The sequence below is a fragment of the Mya arenaria genome, chromosome 10, assembly GCF_026914265.1.
Source record: "Mya arenaria isolate MELC-2E11 chromosome 10, ASM2691426v1".
NCBI lineage: Eukaryota > Metazoa > Mollusca > Bivalvia > Myida > Myidae > Mya > Mya arenaria.
This window is the reverse complement of record NC_069131.1, coordinates 870165-898131: the sequence shown is the minus strand read 5'-3', so window position 1 is coordinate 898131 and position 27967 is coordinate 870165. Positions and strand designations below refer to the sequence as shown.

The 27967-nt window shown below is 33.8% G+C and overlaps 2 protein-coding genes across 2 annotated transcripts; one reads left to right on the top strand and one right to left on the bottom strand.

Annotated features, from left to right (window-relative positions):
• The first annotated feature begins 536 nt into the window (after window positions 1-536).
• LOC128206817 (putative nuclease HARBI1) lies at window positions 537-4420 on the top strand. Its single transcript, XM_052909500.1, has 4 exons — window positions 537-1233; window positions 1656-1763; window positions 3266-3437; window positions 4295-4420. The coding sequence occupies exons 1-3, from the start codon at window positions 653-655 to the stop codon at window positions 3426-3428; spliced, it is 852 nt and encodes a 283-aa protein (XP_052765460.1). The 5' UTR covers window positions 537-652; the 3' UTR covers window positions 3429-3437; window positions 4295-4420.
• On the bottom strand, window positions 3907-27967 carry LOC128205910 (uncharacterized). Its single transcript, XM_052907968.1, has 7 exons — window positions 27907-27967; window positions 19466-19543; window positions 5946-6090; window positions 5212-5256; window positions 4742-4816; window positions 4416-4466; window positions 3907-4018 (listed from the first exon to the last, which is right to left on the bottom strand). The coding sequence occupies exons 1-7, from the start codon at window positions 27965-27967 to the stop codon at window positions 3907-3909; spliced, it is 567 nt and encodes a 188-aa protein (XP_052763928.1).

The window sequence follows — 27967 nt, the reverse complement described above, 5'->3', positions numbered from 1 at the left end:
GCATCTCTTTCTGCAAGACACTTTCAGTGACCGGTGGGGGCTGACAAGTCTAGCGGCTAGTTCTAGCCCGCTGGACACTTTCAGTGATCGGTCGGGGCTGACAAGTCTTGCAAGTCTTGCAGTAGTTGTGGTTGGACACTTTCGGCTGACAAGTCTAGCGGCTAGTGCAGCTAGACACTTTCAGCGACTGGTGGGGGCTGACAAGTCTAGCGGCTGGTTATAGCCTGCTGGACACCTTCAGCGACCGGTTTGGGCTGACAAGTGTAGCGGCTAGTTCGGCTAGACACTTTCAGCAGTTGATTTGAGCTGACAAGTCTAGCGGCTGGTTCTAGCCTGCTGGACACTTTCAGCAACCCGTTTGGGCTGACAAGTCTAGTGCGGCTAGACACTTTCAGCGACTGGTGGGGGCTGACAAGTCTAGCGGCTAGTTCTAGTCTGTTGGGCACTTTCAGCGACCGGTTTTGGTTGACAAGTCTAGCGACTAGTTCGGCGAGACACTTTCAGCAGCTAGTTCCATCCTTCCAGTATGGCAGATAGGGGCAATATCCTAGATGAACTTACCAACCAGCAACTTGTTGATAGGTATCGCTTCAACAGGGCAGGCCTCAATTACCTTGAAACTGTGTTTGGACCAGCACTGGAGCCAGCTACAATGAGACATAAGAGTTTGTCGGCTATGGACAAACTCCTTATTACTCTAAGGTACTTAGCAACAGGGGGAATTCAGCTAAACGATGCTGACATGCACAATGTCTCACAGCCAGCAGTATCAAAAATATTGACTGAAGTGACAAATCATCTGTCATCTGCTGATGTTTTGGGAAGGTTTGTGCGTTTCCCACTAACAGTGAGGGAGCTTGATGCACAGGTTCAACAGTTTTATGGACTGGCACAGTTTCCAAAGGTGGTGGGTGTCATAGATGGTACCCACATACGTATTCAGGCCCCTTCGGAGGATGAGCCGTCTTTTGTCAACAGGAAGGGTTTCCATTCAATTAACGTACAAGTTGTGTTTGATGGTTTAAACAGAATAGCAAATGTGGTTGCCCGATGGCCAGGGTCTGCACATGACAGCATAATTCTTCAGCAGAGTGGCCTTAGGAACCTATTTGATGAAGGTCACGTACCTAATGGTCAATACCATCTTCTTGGGGACAGCGGATATTCTGGGCGAAGGTGGCTACTTACCCCATACCTCAATCCCCAGCCTGGTAGCCAAACAGCATACAACAGGTAAATGTAATTATTCTGCATGACATTGATATAGTAAACAAAGTGAACAATTATTGGAACATTTGTCAACACTGAAAGAAAATTGTAAACTTTAATCATGTAATAAGGTGATCTGTAACACTAGAAGCTTTCACGAAACATAACTGAACCTATTTCTTCGTAAAGTAATTAAAAACAACAATGCCCTCTTCATTATTTTCTTTCTGAACTCCTTTGAATACACTGATGCATACATGTTCTCACAGTGCATTTACTTTGATATGGCAGTGGTAAGAAAATAATCTTATTTACACTCGTCAATGTATATGTTATGATATATATATATATATATATATATATATATATATATATATATATATATATATATATATATATATATATATATATATATATATATATATATATATATATATATATTTCAGATCCCATAAAATTACTAGAGCCAAGGTGGAGAGAGGCATAGGCCAACTTAAAAGACGATTCGGTGTTCTCCATGGTGAAATTAGGGTGCAGCCAGAAAAAGCTTGCAGGTATTAGTAATATGCAAAACAAAAATTGCATAAAAAAATATACTTTTAAGTTTCATGCACTTTTTCAAACAAAAACAAAACTGATGTATGGGCATGTGGCCATTGTCAGAAGAGTTGTTCCTAATGAAACAATGAACATGTTTGGCCCAGGAACTTGATGGACATGTTGATCATGGGTAGGTGACCCTATTGATTTGGAGGTTTATATCAAACGTTTTATGGTGACATTGAGCTGAAAATTTTAGCTATTGTGTCCTAGACAAAATACATAGGCCAAAACTTTAGGCCAAAACTTTAAGGAAAGTTTTAAGTTAAAAAACAAGCAAGTATTTGTGTAAGCTTAATTAAAGGAACATTACTGGTACAAACATAAGCATGACACAGAAAATTTACTGAACACATACTGTTTTATTCAACTCATTCCTGCATTTGTCATGTCCAGCAAAGTTACAGCATAAGTTAACATGTCAAACATACAACTCATGAGCTCACTGTTCCAGTTATATATATATATGCAAACATATGTTAAATTAGAAAATGAAAACAACCTTTCACCGGGTGCATTAACTCTCTTAATATGATTAAATATTCAGTTAAAAATGATTTCTTTTTACATACAAACACCCAGTAATGACATGTATTTACTATTTAACACTCTGTTAATCAAATCCTAATACATTGAAATAACCAAAAAGCACTTAATACTGTGTTTAGACAATGTATGGAGCCTTTTTGTTTAATGTTGTTGAAAGAACCCTTTCAAATTTACAAAACTAAATTGACAATATTTGTAAATTCAATCCATTTAAAAAACACATTTATGGTATTATTATTATTTTTGGTCAGTGTGGTTTGTTGATTTCAATGTTTACTTACATACTGGATTAACAGACATTTTCTGAAACAATATCTGAATATACAACTGATTTTTTCATATAAGGTTTTTAATACATTTAATTTTATTAGATTCAATACATAATATGAAACAGCTTTGTTTCAAATTATTTTTTTTTTTTTGCTCTTTTGGTTGCAATTTACTGCCTTCTAAAGGCTGTTTACCCTCGTGTAATTCTCCCCCCTCCCCCCCCCCCCCCACCAAAATTATATATTTTTTCCAAGTTAATTAATGAAGGCTACTTTAATAAATAAAAAAAAACAATGAATTTATTGAAAATGAACAAAATCTCTACAAGACTTACTCTTTCACATGATAATGTATTCATAAAAAGGTAAAAACATGTATATTTGCCATTACTTAAGCCAATGTGACCTGTTTATTTTTCCCAAAGTGAACCTTTTTTCCAAATTGCAAGGCACAGGCTGTAAAAATAATCTCCCCAAAAATCACTGAAAATCTATACTATTAAAGTGTATCAATTCATTAATTCAAAAACATTAAAGAAAACAAGTTATTTGCGGTGTTAACATAATTATTCTGAAATTGAACAGTAGTGTTCTTAAATTTCTGAATAAGAACATTCCATTGTTTCTCTAAATTACAGAATTGTTCTGACCTGCGCTGTTTTGCACAATATCTGTAAAGCGCGGAACATACCAATGCCAGACGTGATTGATAACGGCGGCAATGCTAACAACATGGACAATAACATTGCTCCTCAACATGGTATGCAGTACAGAGATTACTTCGCCAACACCTACTTTTAAGCAGTACATGTAAGTTTTTTTATTATATCCTCTATAATGATATATAGAGATTAACCGATGAATTGAAAAGGATATTTCAATAGGTGAAATAACATTTTGATACCATTCTTTAATTTTTTAAATTTAACAAGCTCCTACTGAAAGGAAATGCATATACAAAATGAACGTGCAAAGTGCTGGTACACACTTTTTATGATGTCAATTCTGAAATGACATTACATTTGCCTAAATTTTGGCCGGTTGCCTGAAAAACTTCCAATAAATTTTAATTATTTTATCTCATATATTTAAGCATATAATAAAAGAAGTGTTGAATTCAGTGTAAGATAGCAAAATATTTCACATTGTAAACCCAGAAGCCAATATTTCACAGATGAGCTACACCAATTGTGAAATAGAGATTTTGGTGGTCACTCCGTGAAATATATTATGATCTTATATCTGAACATTAAAAGTACAAATGAATCAGAGGCTATAATCATTCTTCGCCAAGCTGTTTTTTGAGCACCCTGATCTGGAGCCGTAGCTTCTCTTCCTGCAAACCTTGCATCACAGTATGGCAGGAACAGGTGCAGATCACTGAGTCACTGCTGCAAACAATAAGCCAGTTTTAATTACAAGTAAAAAAAGAAACTTGAGCTATCACTAAAGGTGATTTGAACACCCCAAACAAAGTTACCACAGAAACAGGTTTGCCATATAAGTATAAGCATTTTGTATAAAGTTTCATTCAATAACATATTATAAGTTAACTTGGTACTGATAAATACAGTACAAGAATTGATTGTGAGACTTTCTTCTACTTTGTACATACATATATATACAGTTCATTTATTAACAGTGACAACTTTTATCCTTTGTTTTAGATTGTGCCATGGCCTGAAATCATTGGATGATGTGCTGATGAAAAGTTTACAACTTCATTTTATGAATAGACATTATTCACACAGTTTGCAGTAAAAAATTTGGCATGAATGTGTTACTTACATGTTGTATGTCTCACTGGTCACATTAAGGTCTGTCACCATCTGAACTGGGCTGAAAGAAAAAAAATTATTTCATTACATTAAAAATGAATAGCTTGAGAAAAATAACTTATAATATATTGATGTATGAAGAACATAACAGCTGCACGTTTTAACCACTACTGAAGTATAATATATATTTGCTGACCCAATATTGAAAAATATGACCAGCCCTGGACCAATATATATACACACACAAGTGAATTTCAGCATTAACATGCACTCTCAAAAATTGACCGTTTTGGCAACTCCTTAATAATAATAAATGATACAGTCCTGAAAAGTTACCTGTAATTTGTAACCAAGTCTTCACTGGCACTAAGACTTGCATTGGAACTGGCACTTATTCCCCATGTTGATGCACTGTAATGGTTTTAGGAGATATAAATACTTGGTACAAATAATAAAATACAGATATCATTTACAATTGAAGTAGTTGGAAAAAACAACACACAATAAAATTATTGCATTTTGAATTTTGAATTTGCATTCTCAGCTTTTCACATAACCCTGTTGTTGTTGTTCTTGTGGCCTCTTCCTTTGTTCACTTGAACTAGATACAAATTTTCTATTTATTATATATAGTGATAGCTTTCATCACAATCTAAACAAAAATGTATCAGTATGAGATAACTGATAATATGTATAACCAGTTTACATATTAACTTAACTGTCAGACAGTATATTTGCAAATTGATATTGTTTCTTAATCCTAACATTTATTTTAAAAGTTGCTTTTATTATAGCCATACTTTTACCTGTTAAGATCACTCCCATTAGTTGTGGAAATGCCTGTGGACACACTGAAAAAATATAAACAGTTTTCTGGTTTATGATTGCAATGAAATTAAAATGTTCAGTTTGTGATACATAAAACATTTATGAAAACAGTTTAATCAATCAAGATGCATTCACTACCTGAACAATTTGTTAAAAATATGTAACTTCATTCTTTTTATAAAAGTTCTTTGTATGTACAGTGTTAATACTTATTAATGCACCCACTCCTGGAAGAATGGAGTGCTTATTTATGTTTCATCTATGAGCATGTGCTGCAGGTGAACAATTAAAAAATGATAACCCCATTAGTTATTACATGTCATTAGCTTTATTTATTTAATCTTTACAATTTTATAATCAATAACAAATACTTGAATGAATGCATTTTTTTATTTATCGCAGTGTTGTCTTTCTAAATATGAATGATACTATGAAAATATTAGTCTGATGCACTAAGGAAACATGGATAAGAAGAGTGGTTCTAAAGTTAAGGTGTCTGCAACTCGCTTAAAATGTTATAGGCTAGAATTCAACATGGTGAAAATTCTCATATCTGATCGCAACGGAAACCAACCCTGCTTTTACATTAGAAATAGGTAGCAAGAAATCCCAGTATTTAGCTGTTTAATGGTAACAAAAGCAGTATCTGTTACACTCAATATGGTCGGGAGGTAACTATTACAGCTATACATGCAACGATTAATGAGTTTACTTGTTGGAGGGCAGCTGTAGAAATCCCGAGTCCATTGGCATTCCGGCCTGGACGGAGATTCCAATTAGGCCGCAGGCTTTTTTCCCAACTACAGATATTACAGCATCTGTCAATAGACCAATGGTCCCAGCATTAGGTCCACCACCTGGAATAAGTGCAGTGTAAATGATTATCATTGTGGAACATAATCGAAAAAATGGATAAACAATAGTAATTCCTTGTATTAAGATTTTTTGATACATGATCAACTGTTGCAATATCAAAATGATAAATTTGCAAACACATGACATATGCTTTTCCTTACTAGTGTCATAAATGTATTTATAAACAAATCGAACACAAAGGTTCTTATGAAGGGTACCAAGTTAAATTTGAAAGAAATAAGCATAAAACACAGTATTTCTTCTTTATGAGACTATAGTAGACCATAGTAAATCTTTAAGCGTTCACCAATCATTAATATTGTTTTGCGCTTTCAGCTATTAAATATACGGTTAAAATCTTGTTAGGCCTTAAAAAGAAATATGTCTGTTTCGGGTAACCCGACCTTACCTATAAAAATGTGCTGTTTCAGGCGAAATGGCCTGAGTACCACCGATTATCCGTCAATGGAAATCTATAGTCGGACATTGGTCTAGGTTGTGTAATACACCTGTGTCTCGTATCAATAAACGAATAGCTCTTTGGGCAAACGGGAAGGCATGTAATACATACAAATCTTGGTTTTATTATGTAAATGAGAAGATGGTAAGCCTTGACATGGATATATATACTAATATGAATGACCATGTACCAAAATCCACCGTTGTTAGCCAAATATATGATAAAATGATGTCAGCGTATATCAATGAGTGGCACGATTTTATTAATAGACCAAAAGGTATACGTGGAAGGGGTGGAAATAAGTTAAGAAACTATTGCAAGTATAAAATTAACTATTCTGTTGAAAATTATTGTAAATTGATTATGCCGCCAAAACATAGGGCAGCGTTAAGTAAATTTAGATGCGGGGTAGCCCCTATTCGAGTGGAAACGGGCCGATATGAAAATCTTGCCCTAAATGATCGTCTTTGCCCTTTTTGCAATTCTGTTGAATCAGAAATTCATGTGTTATTCTATTGTAAGTTGTATAATAATATAACAATGCCATTGTTAGAAAAGGCGAACACATTTAATCCATTATTTCAAAGTATGTCCGATATAGATAAGTTGTCTTTTATTTTATCAAATAACATGTTGTCAAGACTTAGTGCCAAAACCTGCAACGATATTCTTCATTATAGGATGTTTTATTTGTGTAAGTAATGTTGTTGTTGTTTTTTAAACTTAAATTATTGTGTTATTTTACGTTAAGCTAGAAATGAGTGCTAATCAGTTCATCTACGGTCTGATCGGGGTGATATTCGATTTTTTACACCCATTTCGTAAGTATGCACGTTTGTGCGCGTTCATGTTTTCAGTATTTTATTTTGTTTGATTTAACTAAGTTTTAAAACAAGATTAGCATTGGTTTCTAGTTTCTTACTTTTGTATATAATATCGATTTTAGATGTTAAATAAGTAATATGTAGTTTTATGTTTTTTGTGTGTGTGCTATAGTCTCTTATAACTATACTGAGTGGCAATGCATATTTTAATGTATATTTAATAGGTGATGTATATATGTTGTATTGATGAGACTTTAATAAACTATCAAATATATACACCGACATATCTTTGAATTTCTTTGTCAAACATATTATGTTCTTGCTAATGGATGTCTCTCATTTTAATAATGCATTATTAGAAACAGGGACTGGCTCAATCACAAAGGGCCTGTTTTAACAAAAGGATCTAAGTGGTAACTAAGATATCTTTAATTCTTTAGAAGCTTCAAAAATGTCAAAATGTTGGAGGGTATCGATTCATTAACTTTGTGTTCATTTTCAAAGCCGGGGCTTAACTCAAATTATCGAACAAATTAACAAAACTATGAACCTTAGATTATTTCATTTTACGACTAAATAGATACTTAATGAAACGCGCCGGAAGCATTTAACAAAGGCACTGCCTCGACTTAGAGGCACAGAGTTAATGCCTGAAATCCACTAAATACATCAATTTGATAGTTTGTGTTTTGAAATGAAATACTACTGACTGTATGTATAAACTTGGATAATGTGGATTGTTCAAGGTTTTACCTGTACGTAAAGTAATCAAGTTAACCGATTGTACTTACCTAAATGACGTATTAGTCAATATGATTAAGTAGCGTTGTGAAATGGCAATAACAGAAAGGTTGACGTTTATTCCCCGCGAGACACACAAAAGACATACAAGTATACAAATGAAGCGCGTATTCCTTGTTTATCTAATCTTGCGAATAAACAAACAGTAACATAGTAGCCTGTTTGAAATCATTTGACTCCCAGTCGCTAACATAATAGGCTAACACTTTCAGATTATTTTTTTCATGAATATGAATTATAGTATGAAAGAGTTTCCTTCTGTAGCACATTAATGTTTAAAAACATCAGCGTTCGGTTGGAACCTGTGGCTGAATAATAAAAGTGATCAGTTTAAAATTATCAACATCTTTTAGCATGCAGTGGTGGGCCGCGGGGTTCTAACTTCAAAAATCAACTAAGATAACCTATGCACAAATTGAATCATTTGAAGGGTTGATGAATATAGAACAAAAAAAGGATTTTGTACACATTATACTGAAGAATATATTATGAACAATATATTCTGGCCTTTACATATTAAAACGAGGCTCTCCAACGTCCGATTTTAGTTGAAATAAAGAACAAAAACACAAACTGCAATTATGTTATACCTAGTGTTGTGTAGAACATTTCGTTTACATATTTTCAATAAACGAGCAGTACCCTTTCAAAAGGTATACCTACGTTATATGGAGTAAGCAGGCATCTTAATTTAACATTATCAGCATTGACTTGGTGAATTTTCCATCGGATACTTAAGAATTTACTAAGGATTATCTAATACGATTTGATGGTGATCAATTGGACATTTTTATTTTCACGTATGTTCAAAAGAACAATCTATATTGGTATAACGATGTAGTAACGGCAAAAACGATATCAGCTGTTTGTTATCTTGACAACAGCAACACTTACAGATAGGAATTCGAAAGATAAATTTTGGTTCGTAACCAAATAAAGTTTGGTAGTCTGATTTAAAATCGCAAAATCGCCGGATATTCCAATACATGTAGTAGGAGATGTGTGGCTTTGATGTTAATCTCATTCCTAAGGAGTGACAGGTCCATTTATAGAATATATGTTTTCTCCCCGTAAATGCCCCTAAGTGTTCAACTATCCGTGAGGTCTCATTGAGGAAAGGAAATGAAATATGTCGTTAATCCTATTTTCCATTTGCAAAATGTCATGAAATAATGTTACATTTGCATTTAATCCGTATTCCAATAACGAAATACATTCATCATATGTTAATGAATTGTTATTCCTAATAATCACTTGTGCTTTTCTAAACAGCAAGAATCTGTTAAATCCAGTTGAGATTTGACTAACAGAAAATGCAGACCGAAACCGTTAAGATAACAACCTTCCCCTTTCCACAATGGAATGAATAAAAACGATCACTAGCGTCGGTCCCAATGATAGTATTAGTCTTGTAACATGGTAGGGCACAGTGTCGAGAGGGTATGAAAGATAAAAATATCTCGGTTTCTTTAAAAGAGATGCGGTGATTTTGTTGCTAGAAATAATTGTTGTTTTTAAAGTATAACTTTGGGAGTAGTAAACCCTAGTGACGTATCTGTTTGCATACAAGACATGGTAGGCACTGTCAACGTTACCTAGCACCGACTGGAACGATATTCCTTTGCCACGATTCAATTAGACAACGTCAGTGAGGTCTAAACAACGAATTTAAACAGTTCAAATATGTTTAAAAGCTCCATTTCCCAATACACTTATTTTATATAACAGTATAACCCTGTATATGTCCATTTAAAAGTTGATTAACCTATTATTCCATAGCGGTAATTTTCTAACATTGCAGTGCCAAGTGTTTGCAAATGTTATTTCCCTTGATGACAAGTACATGGGTTATATTGTACTTTATTGTTGGCACGAACAATTCCATAACAAAGTATTGCTATGTCAGCGTTATATGACTTCCAAAGAAAATTACACGAGTTTTGTAAAGTCAAAATATGGGAATGAACACTGCGTATATATAGCATATATATAACAATGAAACAAGTTTAGCAATATGTTGTTACACATTTTGTTATGCATGACGAGCAGGTATATTTGTGTTATTCAAGTTTTATTTCGACGCATTTCCTTTCAGGCTGCTTGCTGTGTCTTTATCATAGAAAGTAAAGTTATGACAGTAGTGTTCTCTTTGATTGCTCAACTAAATAGTATATGTAACTTTTCTCCTGCTGGGTATGTGCATTTGAAGTAGGAGCATGACGATATATGGAATGAAGTGTGTATGGCCAAACTGCGGTTTTCAAGAATCACATATTCACACCGTAGCGTCTAGAGCAAGGTAGAGACATGCCAGTCCGATCTTTAGTGGCTCGTCTTGGCGGTCTATTAGCTAAAGCGAAATGAAAGTGCGTGGTCAGAGTTAATGATGGGCTGTGTTGTTTTATTTCAATTAATTTAATTCATGTGTTGTTTCTTTGCATTATGACGATGAACGACTCTCGTTCAATGTTTGTGTGGCCTTGATCATTGTGTCTTCAAACATGGTCATCGTTAAGGCGAAGGCTGTCAGGCTTGTCCGAGTACGGTATATTTAATTGTTCGGGAATCAGAAAATTATTTGAATACTTTTTTAAAGAGTTCGAGCATCAATGAAAATTAAAAATAGCACCCCGAGTTTGACTGATACTGTTCTGTGTGTGCGATAGTTAGCAAGTTAACCACAAATGCGCCCCGTGCACAAGGCCAATATTCACTATCACCTGTGGTTTGAATTGGAGACTTTAGGCTCATAACTGAAAATCTTGAGTTCCTCGTAAACATATCAGAAAAAGATTGATGATGGAACTTGCTTTTAATAATATACATTCGACAATTGTTACTATAACATAATCAAATAGTTTTGTCAAGAGGGATGATACTGAAATGGGCATTTTTTTTAATTCACAAGAAACAGTGCGTGTATACCACGTGATAATTTGCAATTTAAATGCTTCGTTGGAATACTGCGTCGAGATAGTGAATCAAGCAAAATACTTTTTTCATATTGTTTTCGGTGTATTTTTACATATTCTTTCTCGACAAACAGAATACCAACACCTTTTAATCGCGAAACATATACTATGGGTTTACCGGGCTTCCAAATTAACATCAGAAAGGCATCTGATGTAGCCTGTAACATATCCACAAGACATTCATGTGCAAGAATCTACGCTCCACAACGGTGGTTGACTGTGAAATCAGCAGTGCGAGTTTAAAATAATGATGCTTTGCAGGAAATGGTTATTACTATTGCCTGCAGCAGCTGCCGATAATGACTTAATGCTGCTTGTGTATTAATGTTTTTTTTTGCTGATTTATTTTTCTTGAAATGCCTCCAGTGTTGAGATGTTTTTCACAAGTGAATTGCCAGGCTCGCTCTATTAAAAAAGACGGAAAACGGGACACATTTTTTTATTTTAACGGGAAAATCTATGCTTATTTCTCAAGGGGATAATTGAACATGAAATTGCTTATTTAAAAATGCCATGCAGCACTAATGCACAATCGTAATGATTTATAACACCTTCACTAGAGGGCAATGACATTCATTGATGGCAAAACATTCACACGAGATTTTGCACCCTTCTAAATCCATTAATTTTTTTGATAAAACAAAACAGTCATTGCATCCGTACTTTAGTTCATGAAGAACATTTTGATATTTTGTCGGCTTGTTTCCAACCGTGCAGAATCGAGAAATTGAACATCGTCCGTCTGGCACACACGGGCATTATTCATGCAACGTTCCGAATATATTGTGGAAATTTTCCTTTTAAGGCTACACAGTAACCATAGTGATATATCATCTATGGGGTTGGATTGCATTTGTTATGAAAACAGAACAAAATGTTTAGAAGTTCTTTGTGCACAAAATGTATACGAAAATGTATGTTATTAATCTCACGTGACTTGCTCATGACATGGTAAATAATCGCAAACATAAAAAAATATCAGATGCCGTGGAGGGTGATAGCTCGGCTGACTTAAACGTGCTCGAGTTAACATATTATATTCTTGCATACCGGACGTGTGTTTCCGGTCATGTGACCGGTGCTGGAAAAACTCTTCTAGCACACCGGATAGGCATTTCCGGTGAATTCAGCCGTGCTGGAAATCTCCATCTGGCATCCCCCCATGCCAGATGAGTCACGCGCTGTGACGTAATAATTTCAATTTCTTTTATAATTCACTTTATGTAATCATAATTTTGAGATTTAAATAGATGAGTTACATTAACATTAACATTACTAAAATAAATTTTAGAAAACAAAACAAAATAACCCTTAAAAGACGTGATGTCGAAGGAACTTATTGACGTATGCAGTGAATACAAATTACTGCGCGTCATGACGTCAGTAAACATCATCGCACGCGCTTTTTGGTGATATGTACAAAAATGCGCTTTTTTATGTATTTTGTTCACAAAAAATGTAATTTAATGTATGCTAGAAAAAAATATCTATCATGTGTGTCCGTTCCGGATAGAAAAATCCGACCCTCGGGCACGCTGCGAAGCCGGTAACTCGGTAAGGCTCGTTACCCGGCAACGCAAGTGCCCTCGGGTCGGATTTTTTTCATCCGGAACGGGAACACATGACAGACATTATTAATCGTACACCCCCCATGTAAGATGAGTCATGCGCAACAACGCGCCACTTCTTATTTCTTTTATTGTATGGTTTATGAGAAGTAATTTCAATAAAGCGTAATCAAAAATATAAGTATTCAATACTTTTAATTAAAATTGAAAATAAATAATCGTTAAAAGCGCGATTTTTAAAGGAACTATTTGACGTCGATAGTGATTTAAAATTACTGCGCTTCATGACGTCAGTACACAACGTCGCACGCGCATTTGGTGAAATGTACAAAAGTGCGTTTGTTTTCTACGTCAATTTTTCCACAAATTCATAATTTTAGGGTCGGATTTTTCTATCCGTACCGGAAACTTATGAAATATACTTATATGCTTCCACTCACCATGGCATCTGATATTTATATAATATCAGCACTCTATGACTTTCATAATAACAGAGGGATGCCATTATGAGTAACAGAATAGGGTAAAAACCATTAACATATTAACACGTTCATGATTATTCTAAACTTCAGTATTTCACAAAACAAGAAAATGGAAACTATAGCATGGCATCCTTATCTGTACTAAGTAATTGAATAATGAGCTTTGAATGCATACAACGTCTATCTTGCACTGTTGTTAAATACATGTATGAAGTATGAATAAAAATGGTGCAATCAGAAATGCTTTCACATTCAAGTAAATAGCTCATTCTCGTTGCAGTGTTTAATATTGTGGCTTTAAATTAACAAGTGTCAAGACCCAAAACAAAGGAAGAGACAAAAACATCACCAGATTATAGACAGTAGTATATGATTTGAATGTAGGATATAACATATTGCGCTACTTAATAGTTGTCTATATCAAATTGAGACTGCAGGCACGAAGCTGAAGTTTTCTCCACACTTCATGCCCAAATAAGCTGTGAGAATATGGCAATTTACAAAAAAATAGCAAATTCGTATGCTCCGAATGGTGTCGTTTTGACGAATATTTCAAGGTATCTTCCGAAACTACTTTTCTATATATATACCAAATGCCATTAAAAGGTCACCATCTGATGCTGCATAAGCCGTTTATTTACGAGGTAAACACCGGCACCCGTAAATTGTACTCGGAACAGATTGCTACTGGATAAAGTTTATAATTAATATTCCTTTCCATCCTGTATTTTATTTTTACTGTTTTTTACGTGTCATTAATTACCGAAGTATTCCAGTAATTAACACTTCCAAAAAAAAATGGCGTCTTAGAAAATTGAAGTTGTTTGTCCGCAAAACAATTACAATAGTATCGTAATACGGACTATTGACCTATTAAAACGATGCGGATACATACGCTTGAGTAAAATATTAAATATGAATAGTTTAAGACAATAATATTAACTGTGAAATGTTATGAACTTGCAGATTGACCAGTTAACTGACACTTTCATTTTCACAAAAAAATATTACATTATTTATTCGTTTCGTATGTTCAAATGTAATGATTCTGCTGCAGCATAAGATACTCCGTTAGGCCTACTTGGAAAGCATTATCCGAATGAACAGTTTGAAAAACACCGGCGTATGAAACGTTAATACAACATGGTATTGTGTGTGGGTAGAAACCAGTCGACCAAAAAGCTCAGTTGGGTAGAAAGCCGTGCTAGCGCTACGGCGGTCGTGGGTTTGAGCCTCTCCCCGGCTCATCCCAGGTTAATTTTTATATTGTTTTTTTTTGTTGATCATCATTTCAAATGTGTGAACCAGGTCCTTGTGGAGACAGAGTGTTCTTTCCCAATATATTGTAATAAAATGTAAATGATCATTATTTATGACAGTCATAGATGAATATTATTAAATAAATGAGCTACATTTTAAAAATAACCATAAAGGATTTGAAATCAGATGATCCCCACCCAGGGTACAAGCAGAGTTTATTGGTATGTAATAGCAGTTGAAGATTACGTTACGAATTCCTTAGATTGAAGCTTGTACACTCTCATTTCATAGAGTTTAAAACAAACATAATCTTCCTTGGTTAGGTTAACATTTTAATATTTTGATAATGTTAAGATTATTTTTACAGTTATTGTGATCACATGACTACCACATGATCACGGAATGAGAGGGCACTGCTCGCAGTACCCTGATTGGCTGGCAAGATAAAAACTAAGGGTTACAACATACAGAACCAGACAAAACAGACGTATATCTTAGCAGTTACAGTACAAGGTATTTGTACTAAAACGCAATACAGTACTCTCAGGTGTATTTAATCTTGTCTTATGGATGAATGTTACTGATATACTTGTCCTTAAACATTCTTAAGAAATGGACCTTCACTAATATTAAAACTAGTAATTATAATTGCACTGTTTATTTAAAGAATAACTTATTGTTATGAACATGTTCGTGTGTGCGTTTTAAGTTAATAACTAGTGCTACATGGATATGATGTGAAATGAATGAGTGTGTGTGTTTTGACATCTTATTGCTTTTAGTTGGACTTTTAACAATTCAGGATGTCCAGCTGCCTGATCATCAGAGAAGAAGGTGTTCCTGTATTTACCATATCTGTTTTGTAATCCTCAGAAACACATAGAATTGACGGTGAATACATATTCAATAAAAATATTCATCAAACTCTTTTTTATTTTATTGAAGGAATAGAAAATAGGTAGAAATATTACCACTTGAAGTTAATAATTAAACAATATTTGGATTCTATGCGTTTGCAATATTTCTGTAAAGCTAATAAAATCATTTCGGTTGACTAATTGATTTTAAAGTCTGCATATGTACATTCTGTATTAACGCTTAGGGATCTAGACAAATCATTGCAATAGTTTGAGATGCTTGTTTTGAAACACTTGAATAGTATTGCATTTAAAGTCTGGTAATATACTTTTTAAATAGTATTCTATCATTCTGCCAAAGCGGGTAAACAGTGAAATTTTAAGTCAATGGTATTGACATTAGATATTTTAACATTTTCAATTACTTAGAAATCAAAATACAACATTGTTATAGTCACTAAGAATTCAAAACACAACAATGTTGTAGCTAAGCATTTATCAAGAAATGATTTATTTATGACTATTCTTTTAATTCCTTTTAAGGTACAGTATGGAAGTGCAGAATAACTAGAACTCTGGCTCCCTCATAACAGCAATCAGTATGTAAACAAATATGTTAAGAAAAAAGAAAACAAAGGTCAAAATATTTAAGTTCACGTTACACATGATTAGCTCAGATGAATTTGATCATTTATACAGATCAGTGACATTCACTTCCTTAACTATATATATACTGGACATGAATACACTGTGTCGCCAATCATTATTTTTTTAATTGTTAATTTTTGTATTAAATGTGTTTATTTATGTAGTGTTTATGTTATGTTTATGATATGGTCAAGGGCTTAGTATGAATTTACAAAAATAAAACGTTTTAATGTGACAGCTACACCGTTTCAGCAGCTTAGTGTTTGAGATGATATTTTGTCAACTGACCCAGCCTCTGTTCAAACCTACTGATTCACATAATTTAAATCAATAAACAGAATCTGATTAACCCTAATAAAAGTATGCCAGATTTGAAAAGTAATGTCATCCCAATGGACAAAAATGGTTTTGAAAACTAAGGCTACATATATCGGGTACCTATGTTATTTAATAAACTGCTTCTAGAATACTATGATCTCATTTATTTCTCCTGTATATTTGAAGCATAATGAATCAAAACACGTAGCTAGATACAGATGTTTGAGAATAATTAAGCCACTTCATCCTCCCTCTTTTAGGCTTAAAGATAATGTTGGGGTACGGATTGTTCTGTTACATTTATAAACTATAAAAGTTATCAAAATATAGAAATTTCTCTGAAGGGAAATATAATGCCTTCACTAACTAATTACCAACAGTTTAGATGGTGGAAATTCTTATATGTTTTATTACGCCGGAAGTAGGTTTTAATATAGATAGATAGATAGATAGATAGATAGATAGATAGATAGATAGATAGATAGATAGATAGATAGATAGATAGATGGATGGATGGATGGATGGATGATGGATGGATGGATGGATGGATGGATGGATGGATGGATGGATGGCTGGCTGGCTGGCGGGCGGGCGGGCGGGCGGGCGGGCTGGCTGGCTGGCTGGCTGGCTGGCTTGCTGTTTACCGAGTTTCCGCAAAACACTCTGCCCGAGGGTTGGGATGAACCTATGTTATACGAGCGGCTATGGTAGATGCTTTTTTCCCACCTCAGTTAAATAAAATTAAGTAAAAATGTACTTTTTGTTGAAACTCTTTTGTGCGTAGTGAAAATAAATGCGTATGGATATGTGATTATTCGTGGTTGTCATGGATATGCGCGCAGTGATTCAGATTATGTTAAAAGTCAAACCGGTCTTTAAATAGTTCTGAGGAGAGTGACGCATTATTTCTTGACAGGTGCGTGAAAACATTTTTATGGTGACAATTAATTAGCATTCTAAATATTACCACAAGACAAGGTTTCTATGATGCTACAGACGACAGTCTTCAACAGGGGAGATAATTACAATGTGATGGCCATTAAAAAGGAGTTCCATACGGGTACTTGTTTTATCTTTGCCCGTGGGCAAGATAAGAATTTCTAGCATAATTAATAGTTAAATTTTTGGATCTACTTATCTGATGTGGGAAAAAGATACTTTTTATTCCTCCATGGCGTAAGTGAAGAGATTTACATATATGCAGATGAACACAAAGAATATATACACACATCGATGGTATGATATACACGAACATCAAAAGAACATTAGGATATTATATAGATGGACATTACGAACATTAAACATTTTGCGTAATCATTTACAAGGACATCTTCCATGCACATTTAATTATGTATAGATAGTAAGATGTAGTCTTAATTGACAAAAAATATGAACGATAATTATTCAAAGATGTATTACAGACAATATCTACATGGCACTTTCTTTGTAAAATACAAGTGAAGCACACTTGTTCAAATTAGTAATAGCGTAGCAAATATCATAAAGTAAACACTAAGGTTGCCTTAAACAAAACGTAAATTATGACAGTTTATAGTGAAAACCGTTATTAAAGCTATTTTGTAATCTAAAGCTACACCCACCGCAAGAGTCTTACTATTGAAACTGTGACAGGATAGTTAACAAAGCTTTCATCATACATATCGGAACTAGGTGAAAATAAATACATACATTGATAAGTACATGTCATTGTCATTATCGACTTAAAAATGTCGAGCCCACTATGTTCGTAAATTGTAACCCAAAGGGAATTATGGTAATCTTCTTGCGCATGACAATAAAGTAAGAGATGAACAATAATATTGTCTGTCCTTAAATTACAGCATTTACAAATTTGTAATTTTTTATTTACAATATGACCACAATGCATCAAACAAACAAATAGTACATGTAGTATATCATGTAAAACAATATAATCGCTATTTAAAGCATAACTAGGACCTTGAATACATATTAAGGTACAGTACATTGACATAAGCGCGTAATAGTGTTTACACAGGAAAAGTTAAAGAAAACACCCTGTCGACACTGTAATGCAAACAAAATCAAGTCTAGACCTGCAGAATAAAGACCAGTATTTCATTTTAACACGGATAAATGTTTCGTCAAATGTCAGAATATATAGACATTAACTTGTTTAAACACCAATGAAGGACCAATAATTTCACAGACCACATACGAATATTGTCATTATTGAAATATATACTTTTCCGCAATGTGTTATCTGTCTTTGTTGTTTGTAACTTTTGTGTCGCTCGTTTATGATTCAGCCTTGTGCCTTTAAACTTTTGTTTAGATTAGGCTACTGGGCTTGTCCTTGTATCTGCCAGTGTACTATATAAACTAATTGTCTGTATAAGGCAAGTCTTGAAGAAACGGTAGGCCAACAATTTTATATTAGTCTGAAATTAAACTCTCTAAATATTATTTTCATGAGTATTCGTTAACGTTGACACCCCTGCAGAATGTTCAGTATCATGTCAAGATTCCTAGTGGTGTTTGAACTGCTTAATTCTGCCATTGATGTGGGTTATCCAAGCATCTTTCTGGTCAGGAGATTCCGCCTCTAATAAAAGTTTCCTAAGGTTGAATCCAACATCAGCATGTTTAGCTGCAAAGAAGTCGCGAAACTTAATAAAACTTTTTTTTATTATAAAAAACACAAAACATTGAATCAGTATTGTTATCGGGATGTTTTATTATATGTATTGGTGTTGGTGCAATGTGTTTCTGATTTTATAAAAGTCATCGACGAAACTGCCCTTGGTATACTCAACGTTGACTAAAAGTCTTCAACTTTCACAAACAAGAACTTAACAAATAGGTGCAAACAGGGGCATACTACGTGTTTCATGGGTTGTCATTATGATCATGTATGTATTGTGTAAAGCACAAAAAATGCATTTTTCCATAACGGCACAGATGACAGCCATATCATGGTTTCAACAAGGGTATAATACGCGTATTGTATAAAATACATTTACAATTTATTTTTGAAAAGTAGACGAATAGAAAATATTATACGCACATTTTATTCAATTGACCCAAAATAAAACTGGTAATAGAATTTAAAAAAACAATTGTTGTTTTTCATGTAAAGAAGAACTATTAAACAAAGTAAAAACACAATTGAAATACAATAATTGAATTATGCTACCAATATTCGTACCTATTGGAATCCTAGGACAAGACTTGATGCTTCCGTCGTCCTTGTCATAGTGCTTCTTATGTGTTTTGATGTCACATACTGCAAAAGAGAACAAATGATGCAAGGTAAATACATAATTTGAACAAGATTCGTGTGTAACTTCTAAGTCTAAACTTAGTCACACGCAACAATTATCTATTATTGTAATGATTAGTTAAGGTTCATTTTACCCTTCTGTATATGTGTCCGCTTATAAATTGTAGGCGTTGTATTGCATGAAGATTAAATTATAATAATAATAATAATAATAATAATAATAATAATAATAATAATAATAATAATAATAATAATAAATATTTGAATACATATTTTCAAACGCTCTGTCGGCACATTTGTTTTCAGCATACGATCGTTCACTGTAATAAATTGATTTTATTTGATTGAAGATATCAATACTAAAGAAAAGAGCATAAACTGTAGGAAACAATCAAGTGAAATATTCGATTTCAATGTCGCCTTTCGAAAGATTTCTCAAGTCGATAACCGAAGAAGAAACCAGAACTGTTCTTCCTATTTTAAGTTGCTAAGAGAACCTGTCCGTGTTTGTACACAAACGAATGACGTCTTTGACTAGTAAAGTACTCCTACATATTATATTGAACCATTTTCATCCGCCGTACCTAACTAAATGAACTCCATTAGTTGACTGCAAATGTGAATTTGCATTAATTTTATTAAAATAAATCATTGGTAATACTAACTTGTGCATTTAAATGCTGGCGGAGGATGCAACATATTCCACATGGATTTCTCACATGCATGACATATTGTTGGTGTTCTATATTGCACGTCTTGAAATACGTGACCTTTATATTCGAGGTATTCCGAGGTTATCTGAAAGTTGATGGCAATGTTAATTGGTTAAACATATGCCCACATCCTTGGAAAGGTATTCCCCTTATGAGTCCATACCGATCAATGAATCTAGTGATTAAGTAGAGAAACATTTACTGGTGCTTCTAGTATACGAGCTTGAAGTCCAGCACAGCTGGACGAAAGTCCTTATACCGTATTTACGTGAAAGAGACTCAATCTTTTCTTTGCTGGAGTGATAGCAATCTTTTTGGTAGGGCACAACGTAACCATAAAACTGGAACCAGAAAAGCTTGTCATGCATTGCTCATATAAAACGCGCGCAGGCCGGCAAGCAAATTGTACATGTTTAAGGCGGGTTTCACCTCCGTTTACCAATGAAAAGGAATACGGAAACACCCGAGGTACATGAACATTTTCAATCGGCATTTCCATTTATGGATATATTTGTTTATGCGTTGAAAATAGTTCTACATTTGATAGGATTTTAGTGTGTTTCATTACTATTCAATACAGTAAGTAGCAAACTTTTTTTTTGTCATTTTAACTATAATTGCATTCATTTAGGGAATAAATGAAACTGGCAACACAATAGCTAGAAATTGTTTCCAGTAAAAGAATTCTTATTAGCTTCAGTGTTTTCCGCAACACCTCACAGAATATTTGCCCATGATGGCATAATTTACCATCATATTTAAATTGATTTTTGTCCATTTACTTATAGTAAAAAATACTCTTGTTTGTAATATTATTCTGTGCAATCAATATTGTTAGAAAGACTTCCAAGTTGCCTTTGCATGTACGTTTCCCTTTCACTTCTAGTATGTTTCAATTAGTCATTCAGATTGAGTTAACTTTAATTATAACATGTACGGCAATAATACTTCAAGCCCGTAGAGGCAGCGCCTTAGTTCCTATTATCTCACGATGTTGGTTCAGACAAACATGTTTTCACTATAACTCCAATGTATATCGGTCGGGAGCAAATACAACCTGATATGTTACGAAACTTCTTAGGGACTTTGCTAAAAGATCCCTAGCAGATCTACGTATCATATGTGTAAGCTTTATAGGTATTTTCCCCTTCTTGTTCAAAGTAATACTTTTGCTCTGGCCGCCATAACTGTACTGTACCGCAACTTTTCGAAACATTCGAGAGGTTAAGAGCAATGGAACATTTAACTGAGCATTCAAATCATTTTAAATCTATTGAAGGTTGTCATAGGAAGTCAAAATACTTCAACATTAATTAAGCTGCGTGCGTAGTAACACGTCATTCGAAAGGCATTGTTTCAGCGTCAATGTGCGTCAACCATATTATGCAATATTGAACCTTTTAACACTGATAACTATGTATGCCTAACGGAAGTTTACCTTTTCCGCATCCAAGAAGGCTTCATATACTACTTCACCTTGTACGTCATACGTCAACTGGAATAACATTTCAATGAGCACATAAACAGAAAGTCTGGTTCACTACGTACACAAGAATTACCTTTTGTAAATTTAAATGAATCGGTTTCGATTTATTGGTGTTAACCTATTACTTAGATTGCATTAAAAGTAAAATGTAAAACAATGCGGAATATAGATCACTATGAAGAGAAACTTATGTCTAATAATGTGTACAAACACGCAAAAATAAAATGACAAAAGCAATAATTATATGTTAACACGTAATCCGCTAAAAACGAAGCATTTGCCTGTAAGTGTTAGGAACAATTGCTTTAACATCTAGCAAGGACTTAAACCTTAACTTAAGACAATTGCCTTACAATTATTGATAAAGCTAGGTTGATTCAGTTGTAGTTTGTCAGTATTGTTTGAACTTTGAGTGTTTATCATTCAGAGCAACTAAAGTATAACTATGTTGCCCTTAAACAGGGTTTGATCACCGGGTTTGTCCCTGTGGTTTCCACTGTATTGATATATGTACTCACTGCGGAAGTAGTATGCATCTTTAATAAGGACATTAGAACCACACCCATTCGAAATTACCTAAAAAGGAGTTTCAAGGTAAAGCAGTAATGCAGTCGTCATTAAGGTCAAAAGGCCCTCGGGGTGCATGTTGATCAGACATTGTCATGGCATACACATGTTTATACTGTAGTGAATAAGCTTAATTCAAAATTTGCACTTCTAAGAAGAATAGCATATTATCTAACAGACTAGATGAAATTATTGTATTATAATGCATATATCATGTCAAACATGGAGTACTGTTGTAGTGTCTAGAGACTTACACATTCCTCAGATACCACAAAAATCACTTACACTCAGAAAAGAGCGATTAAGCTAATAATGAAGTCGGGAACTAGCCACTGTGGAAACATATATTCAAACAGTCAGGGTTGCTATCTTTTGAAGACAGGTGCTATTATCATCTTTCATTACTTGTTTTCAAAAGTATGAAATGTTTGACTCCTTCGTACTTCACAGAATTGTTAACATTTGCCAAAAATGAGCACTAAAGCTTGCGTTCTTCAGAAAACAAGGATCTTTTTGTTGTAAAACCTAGAACAAACTATATCAAAAATACATTTGCCTATAAAGCAATGACAATTTGGAATTCTCTTTCTACATACATTAAATGTCAAGATAAGCTTCCAGCCTTTAAACATGCATTAAAAGGCTACTTATTGGCAGAATAATATTATCACTTATGAAAAAAATCTTGACACTTAATTTAATTCACATTATAATAAATAGTTCATTGTTTACATGAATTGTGTTAATGTACGTATATGACATTCTTGCAACAACTTGTAATGGATACTACCAAATGTGTCAATGTTGAAAATATATTGATTGAATGTGGTTTTATTGAATATATCTACATTATTTACAGGATGAAATTATTGTAATCTATAATCATCATATTAAACTGTGTTGTGTTTGTCGAAGAAATGTTGAATACATGTATAATTATGTTGAATTACATGAGAAAAGTATGATAGTGATAGTGATTGTATGTTTTGTGTGTTGCTTAATATGTAAGTTAGTATATGTGTTTTTGTAATACTTTTTGTGTGAAGGCCATGCTGGAAATAAGTAGTATGTCTGTAATGAGTGTACACTTAGTATGTAACCTTCGTTAAATAAAGTTATTATTATTATCATTATTATTATTATTATTATTATTATTAACACCAAGGCAAACAATCAATCAATCAATCAATCATACAATTCAAGGTTTCAATGAGTAAATATGAATATATTGTTCCGATTTCTATGAATTTGTTTGAATATACAGACCGAAAAATATATTGTTTTCATTTCCTATAAGTACTGATATGTCGAACCAGTTTTGCAATGGAAGTGACGGTGCGCTTGCAAGCGAAAACATCCATTGTATAGAAAGGAACGAACTAAATATGAGGCAAATATTATCAAACGGGTTAAATCAACAAGTAAGACTTGAATATTGAACATCAGATACAAATACGAACCTTAATAAGGATGCCATTATGTGGACATAAACATTGTGTATTATAAACCCGTTTTACCACAAATATATTAGACAGGTTCCTTGTCCATATTTCCTGATAATTGTCCACTGAGGAAATACCAGACCGACCGCTTCTCCCCAATTCTTGAAACTCGCCGTCTGTGAAATTATTAGCGTTCTGAATTGAGCTGAATAAAAACACCAAACTGTATATGAGCAACCGTTTGTTATGGCAGATTGAGACCAAAAAAAACATGTCTTAAGGCAAATGCTTTCAGTGTGCTTTTAAAAGATATACAAAAGACATCATGTGTTCATGTGTCCCCTAGCTATTTCATTGCATGTAATATATTAAAACCGCAATTGTATAATATATGTATCTTTTATAATATATCCTGTAACTATGGTGGCTGATTTCTGACGTTTGCCTCGGAAATTCAAAAGAGAAATCGCATAGAAAAGGGGCGATATTATAAAATCGCATTTTGCCCGTCATTTGGCGTATTGTAGTTATTAAAAACTCGCTCGTAGTAAATGGCCTATATTTTGTCATTTGCAGGTATGCAAATTTAAATAGATAGATTAACAAAAGCAAAAGCAACTGTTACATGATAACCATAATTCTTATTGACAAATAAAAAGGCTTAGAGATATTAATTTATGAATCGATACTGACTTACACCAATTCTAATTGACTTAGTTTTGTCCCGGGTCGCTAATTAATAAGGCCGCCGAGCGACCGCCAAAAAGGACATAATCATTCTTAAAGCCAGAGTTGTTAACATATGGCCTGGCCACACATGTGCGCTAGATCACTATAGACATGTGTACCAGGTTTCATATGGATATCTTGAACTGTTTTTGTATTTATTGCCATGGTTAAAAGATGGCGCGACGAAGCCGACGCCAACAAGCATGACGTTGAGACCATTGCTACGAAAATGTTCAAAAGAGCAGACGAGCGAACTAGCAAATGAAATTTCCTTATATCAACGATTGCATTTTTAAAGTAAGAGAAGTTGAAATTGAATATTGAAATACGAGGGGCATTCAGCAAAACGTTAGAACTCCATATATTTTGTTTACAGAGCACTTCTGAAAATAATCAGTTTCCATTTCTTTGATCATTTTGATGTTCGTTTTTGTATCAACCAGAAATACCTTTTAATACGTTAGTAACTGATTTTTACGGACAAAAACAATATCGATTTAAAGGTTCAAAATATTAAATATAGACATGGAAATATGTTCAGACATGCATGCTATTGTCTGCATTCTGTAATCTTTTCCTGGCACAGTTTTCGAAAATATTTAGGTACTTTGTAAAGAAAATTAATCTATTGAAAATATCATCGCTTAATTTGCCTTTAAAAAGCGTACAAATTGAACATAATAAGAATATTTAAACAGTGTTGTTTTAACAAAGAATTCGTACTAATTGCAAAATGGCCTATATTTTAGTAGAGACATTTTAACAATTTGGTTTCCTGCATGTTTATTAATTGTCATTTAAGTTTAGATTTATCAAAATTTGCACGAAATGTCTAGCATTTTCTTAAGACAAATACTATCGCTTGAATTGTATTTCATTCTAAATGACCTTTTTATTACTCACGCAATGTCAAGCACCAGCACCGGTTCAGTTCTCTGCTTTTTGTCGAGCAGTTTGAAGAAATATACGTGATATTGTCTTACGACCACATATAATTTATTCCAGCTGAATTCTGAGACGTTCAACCAACCATCCATGTTGATCTTGGATTCCTCTGTGAAAATGTGATCATTTAGGAGTGAAAGTTGTGGAGTGGTAAAGATGTCCGCATCTCACTTAAGAGATAGTTAGAACGTTCTCTTTATTTCTCGAAACAGTATTCTAATAAAAAAATCGGACACAAAACTGATTTGTAGCAGCAAATAGCTTTTGAGCTAATCTAAACGAATTTGGAAAAAAGTGTCAGTCTGAATATATCTATAATCTCTTAAAAGTGATTTATACAAATAACTGTTGCAACTTGAAGGCGAGCGTAATAAAATATATATTCGACTTTGACTACAGATATTTGATTTGGTATTTAACATTGTCACAATAATAGGCAGAATAAACTCGTTTTTTTTCGTAATACATAGCTAAACTAATTCGTTAATGGTAAGCTTAGCATGAATCGAGCACACGTATATCGGGCAGCTCGGACGTTCGAGTAAGAAACGAATCCGCTAAGTTCCCCATAAGTTTTGTGATGACATTGAGGTGACATTAATAGTGCATAAGTAAGTTTATAGTACTAGTAGAAGTTTTCACGTCAACTTATATACCGAAGGGGTTGTTCGTTATTAGTGTATACATATTAAATTTTGTATATACGTAAGCGTATTACAGATTAGCACGTGTTATGTATACTAAGACAGTGCATGCATGTTCTTATATAGCACGAGTGCGAAACAGTGGCTCCAACTCTTTAAGGAGCTGTATATAAAAAAGAGACAATGACATTTCCGAGCTAGAGCAAAAGAACGGACATCATCATAAAACGTAAGTATGACTCGTTATTTTATCTAATATCATAATTATGAGGGCTTATTTGAGAAATCGGGGAATGCAGTGCCATATAAATATGTTTTATCTTCACACGTATTTCGGTTATTTTGTAAACATATTGTTTATGGAGTTATAAGACCGATTCTCCCATCAAACACGTGTATGTTTACACACGCTTTGGCTCAAGCTCCGTGGCGTTTGGCTCAAGCTCAACCCAGAAAAATAAGTATACACATGCTTATTCCGGTGGTAATTTTTATTTCCGACAAAATAAAAGCCCTCACCAACATTATAGTTTTTTATCTGTGTTGTTGGCATAACGTGTTTGCCTTCTGACATATAGACAATGGAAATGGACTTGAGCAAGTAAATTTGATAAAGTCATTATATGCTGATTGGTCAAAATTATATTTAAAATGTTTCAGGGTTTCTAGAACTAAATGTGAATCTTCTGTAGGCCATAATAGGCCAGGAATACATGTTTCCCAAATCATTTCTATATCATTTTTAAGTCGAGCTATAAACACAACAGTAGGACCTGATATATGTTTATACTTTCATGCCATCGGATAGCGACACACATCAAACGTCAAAGTATGCAGTGACGTCGTCAGGCAGTGAACAGAACGAGACATGTGGATCATCCAAAATCTTCACTTTTAAGAACATGTACCTTAGATTACATTTTTGGTCGAGTCTTTCTCTTTCCGGAATTTATGTTTGGTGCTGCTTAATATAAGAAAAAATATATGTATACAGTGCATGTACGATTGGCCACAAGCAACGGATGGACATCGCAAACATGTCTCTATAACCGAATAGCTGACTTGTTGTCGTTGTTTAACAAAATTTAAATGTCTATATATAGTTACCACAATCCAACAAAACACATTTGATATACCCCACACTCAGCATGTATACCTTAATTTATTTCAATCAAAGTGTGACGACCCCTGTTGCACTGTCCGAAAGATTAAACAAAGAATCAGCTCTTGTATTTATTGTAATCTAACATTAAAAGGCCGAGGTTCATGACCCCAAATATCCTACCAAACAGTCATTAAGCCTATTTGGCAGAGGATTCGGATAAATCGGGTTTATGAAGTCTGCTCAGGTCAGCAGTTATGAATTGTAAACATTCACATGGCTAGTGGTGTTATGTGGTTCTGATAGTGGTACAGAATAATTTGTCCTTTGGCTTCTCATTTGAAAATAGATAAATAAATTTCATATACCATGACAAATACTTCCACCAATAATTGTGTTATAATAAGCCATTTCATAGTATATATTAGCCCAGATAATGATGTTTCCCTGGCATATGTCCATTTAAACATCATACTTTAATAGTAAACATGTATCGGTAGTGAAATTCAGTTGCTGTTAGAAAGCCATGAACTTTCAAGATCTGTCAGTCAACATTGCTGGGAAATTTGAATTCGTTTGAAAGTTATAAAAATATTTGAAACTAGTATTTATAACTGTTTGAAACACTTACATATCAAGCAAAATAATTATTGATACAATATACCCAGTATTTTTTTTTCACTTGTCATGTCACGCAAAATTGCGATTATAAGATATATAATATTTTAATACACTTACCAGGCATCGGCGTTGTCATTTTAAATTCCTTGTTTTCACTTCCCTTCGCAGCTAGTCTCAT

What these genes read in the sequence shown, in the direction of transcription:
- LOC128205910 (XM_052907968.1), bottom strand. Translation starts at nt 27,967, where the DNA reads ATGAGACTAGCTGCGAAGGGAAGTGAAAACAAGGAATTTAAAATGACA. An exon ending in TTGTCCTAGGATTCCAATAG is followed by an intron (nt 6,091 to 19,465) that starts GTACGAATATTG and finishes CACTTATTCCAG; the next exon opens with GTGGTGGACCTAATGCTGGG. An exon ending in AATGGGAGTGATCTTAACAG is followed by an intron (nt 4,817 to 5,211) that starts GTAAAAGTATGG and finishes AAACCATTACAG; the next exon opens with TGCATCAACATGGGGAATAA.
- LOC128206817 (XM_052909500.1), top strand. Translation starts at nt 653, where the DNA reads ATGAGACATAAGAGTTTGTCGGCTATGGACAAACTCCTTATTACTCTA. An exon ending in AGCCAAACAGCATACAACAG is followed by an intron (nt 1,234 to 1,655) that starts GTAAATGTAATT and finishes TATATATTTCAG; the next exon opens with ATCCCATAAAATTACTAGAG. An exon ending in CAGCCAGAAAAAGCTTGCAG is followed by an intron (nt 1,764 to 3,265) that starts GTATTAGTAATA and finishes TCTAAATTACAG; the next exon opens with AATTGTTCTGACCTGCGCTG.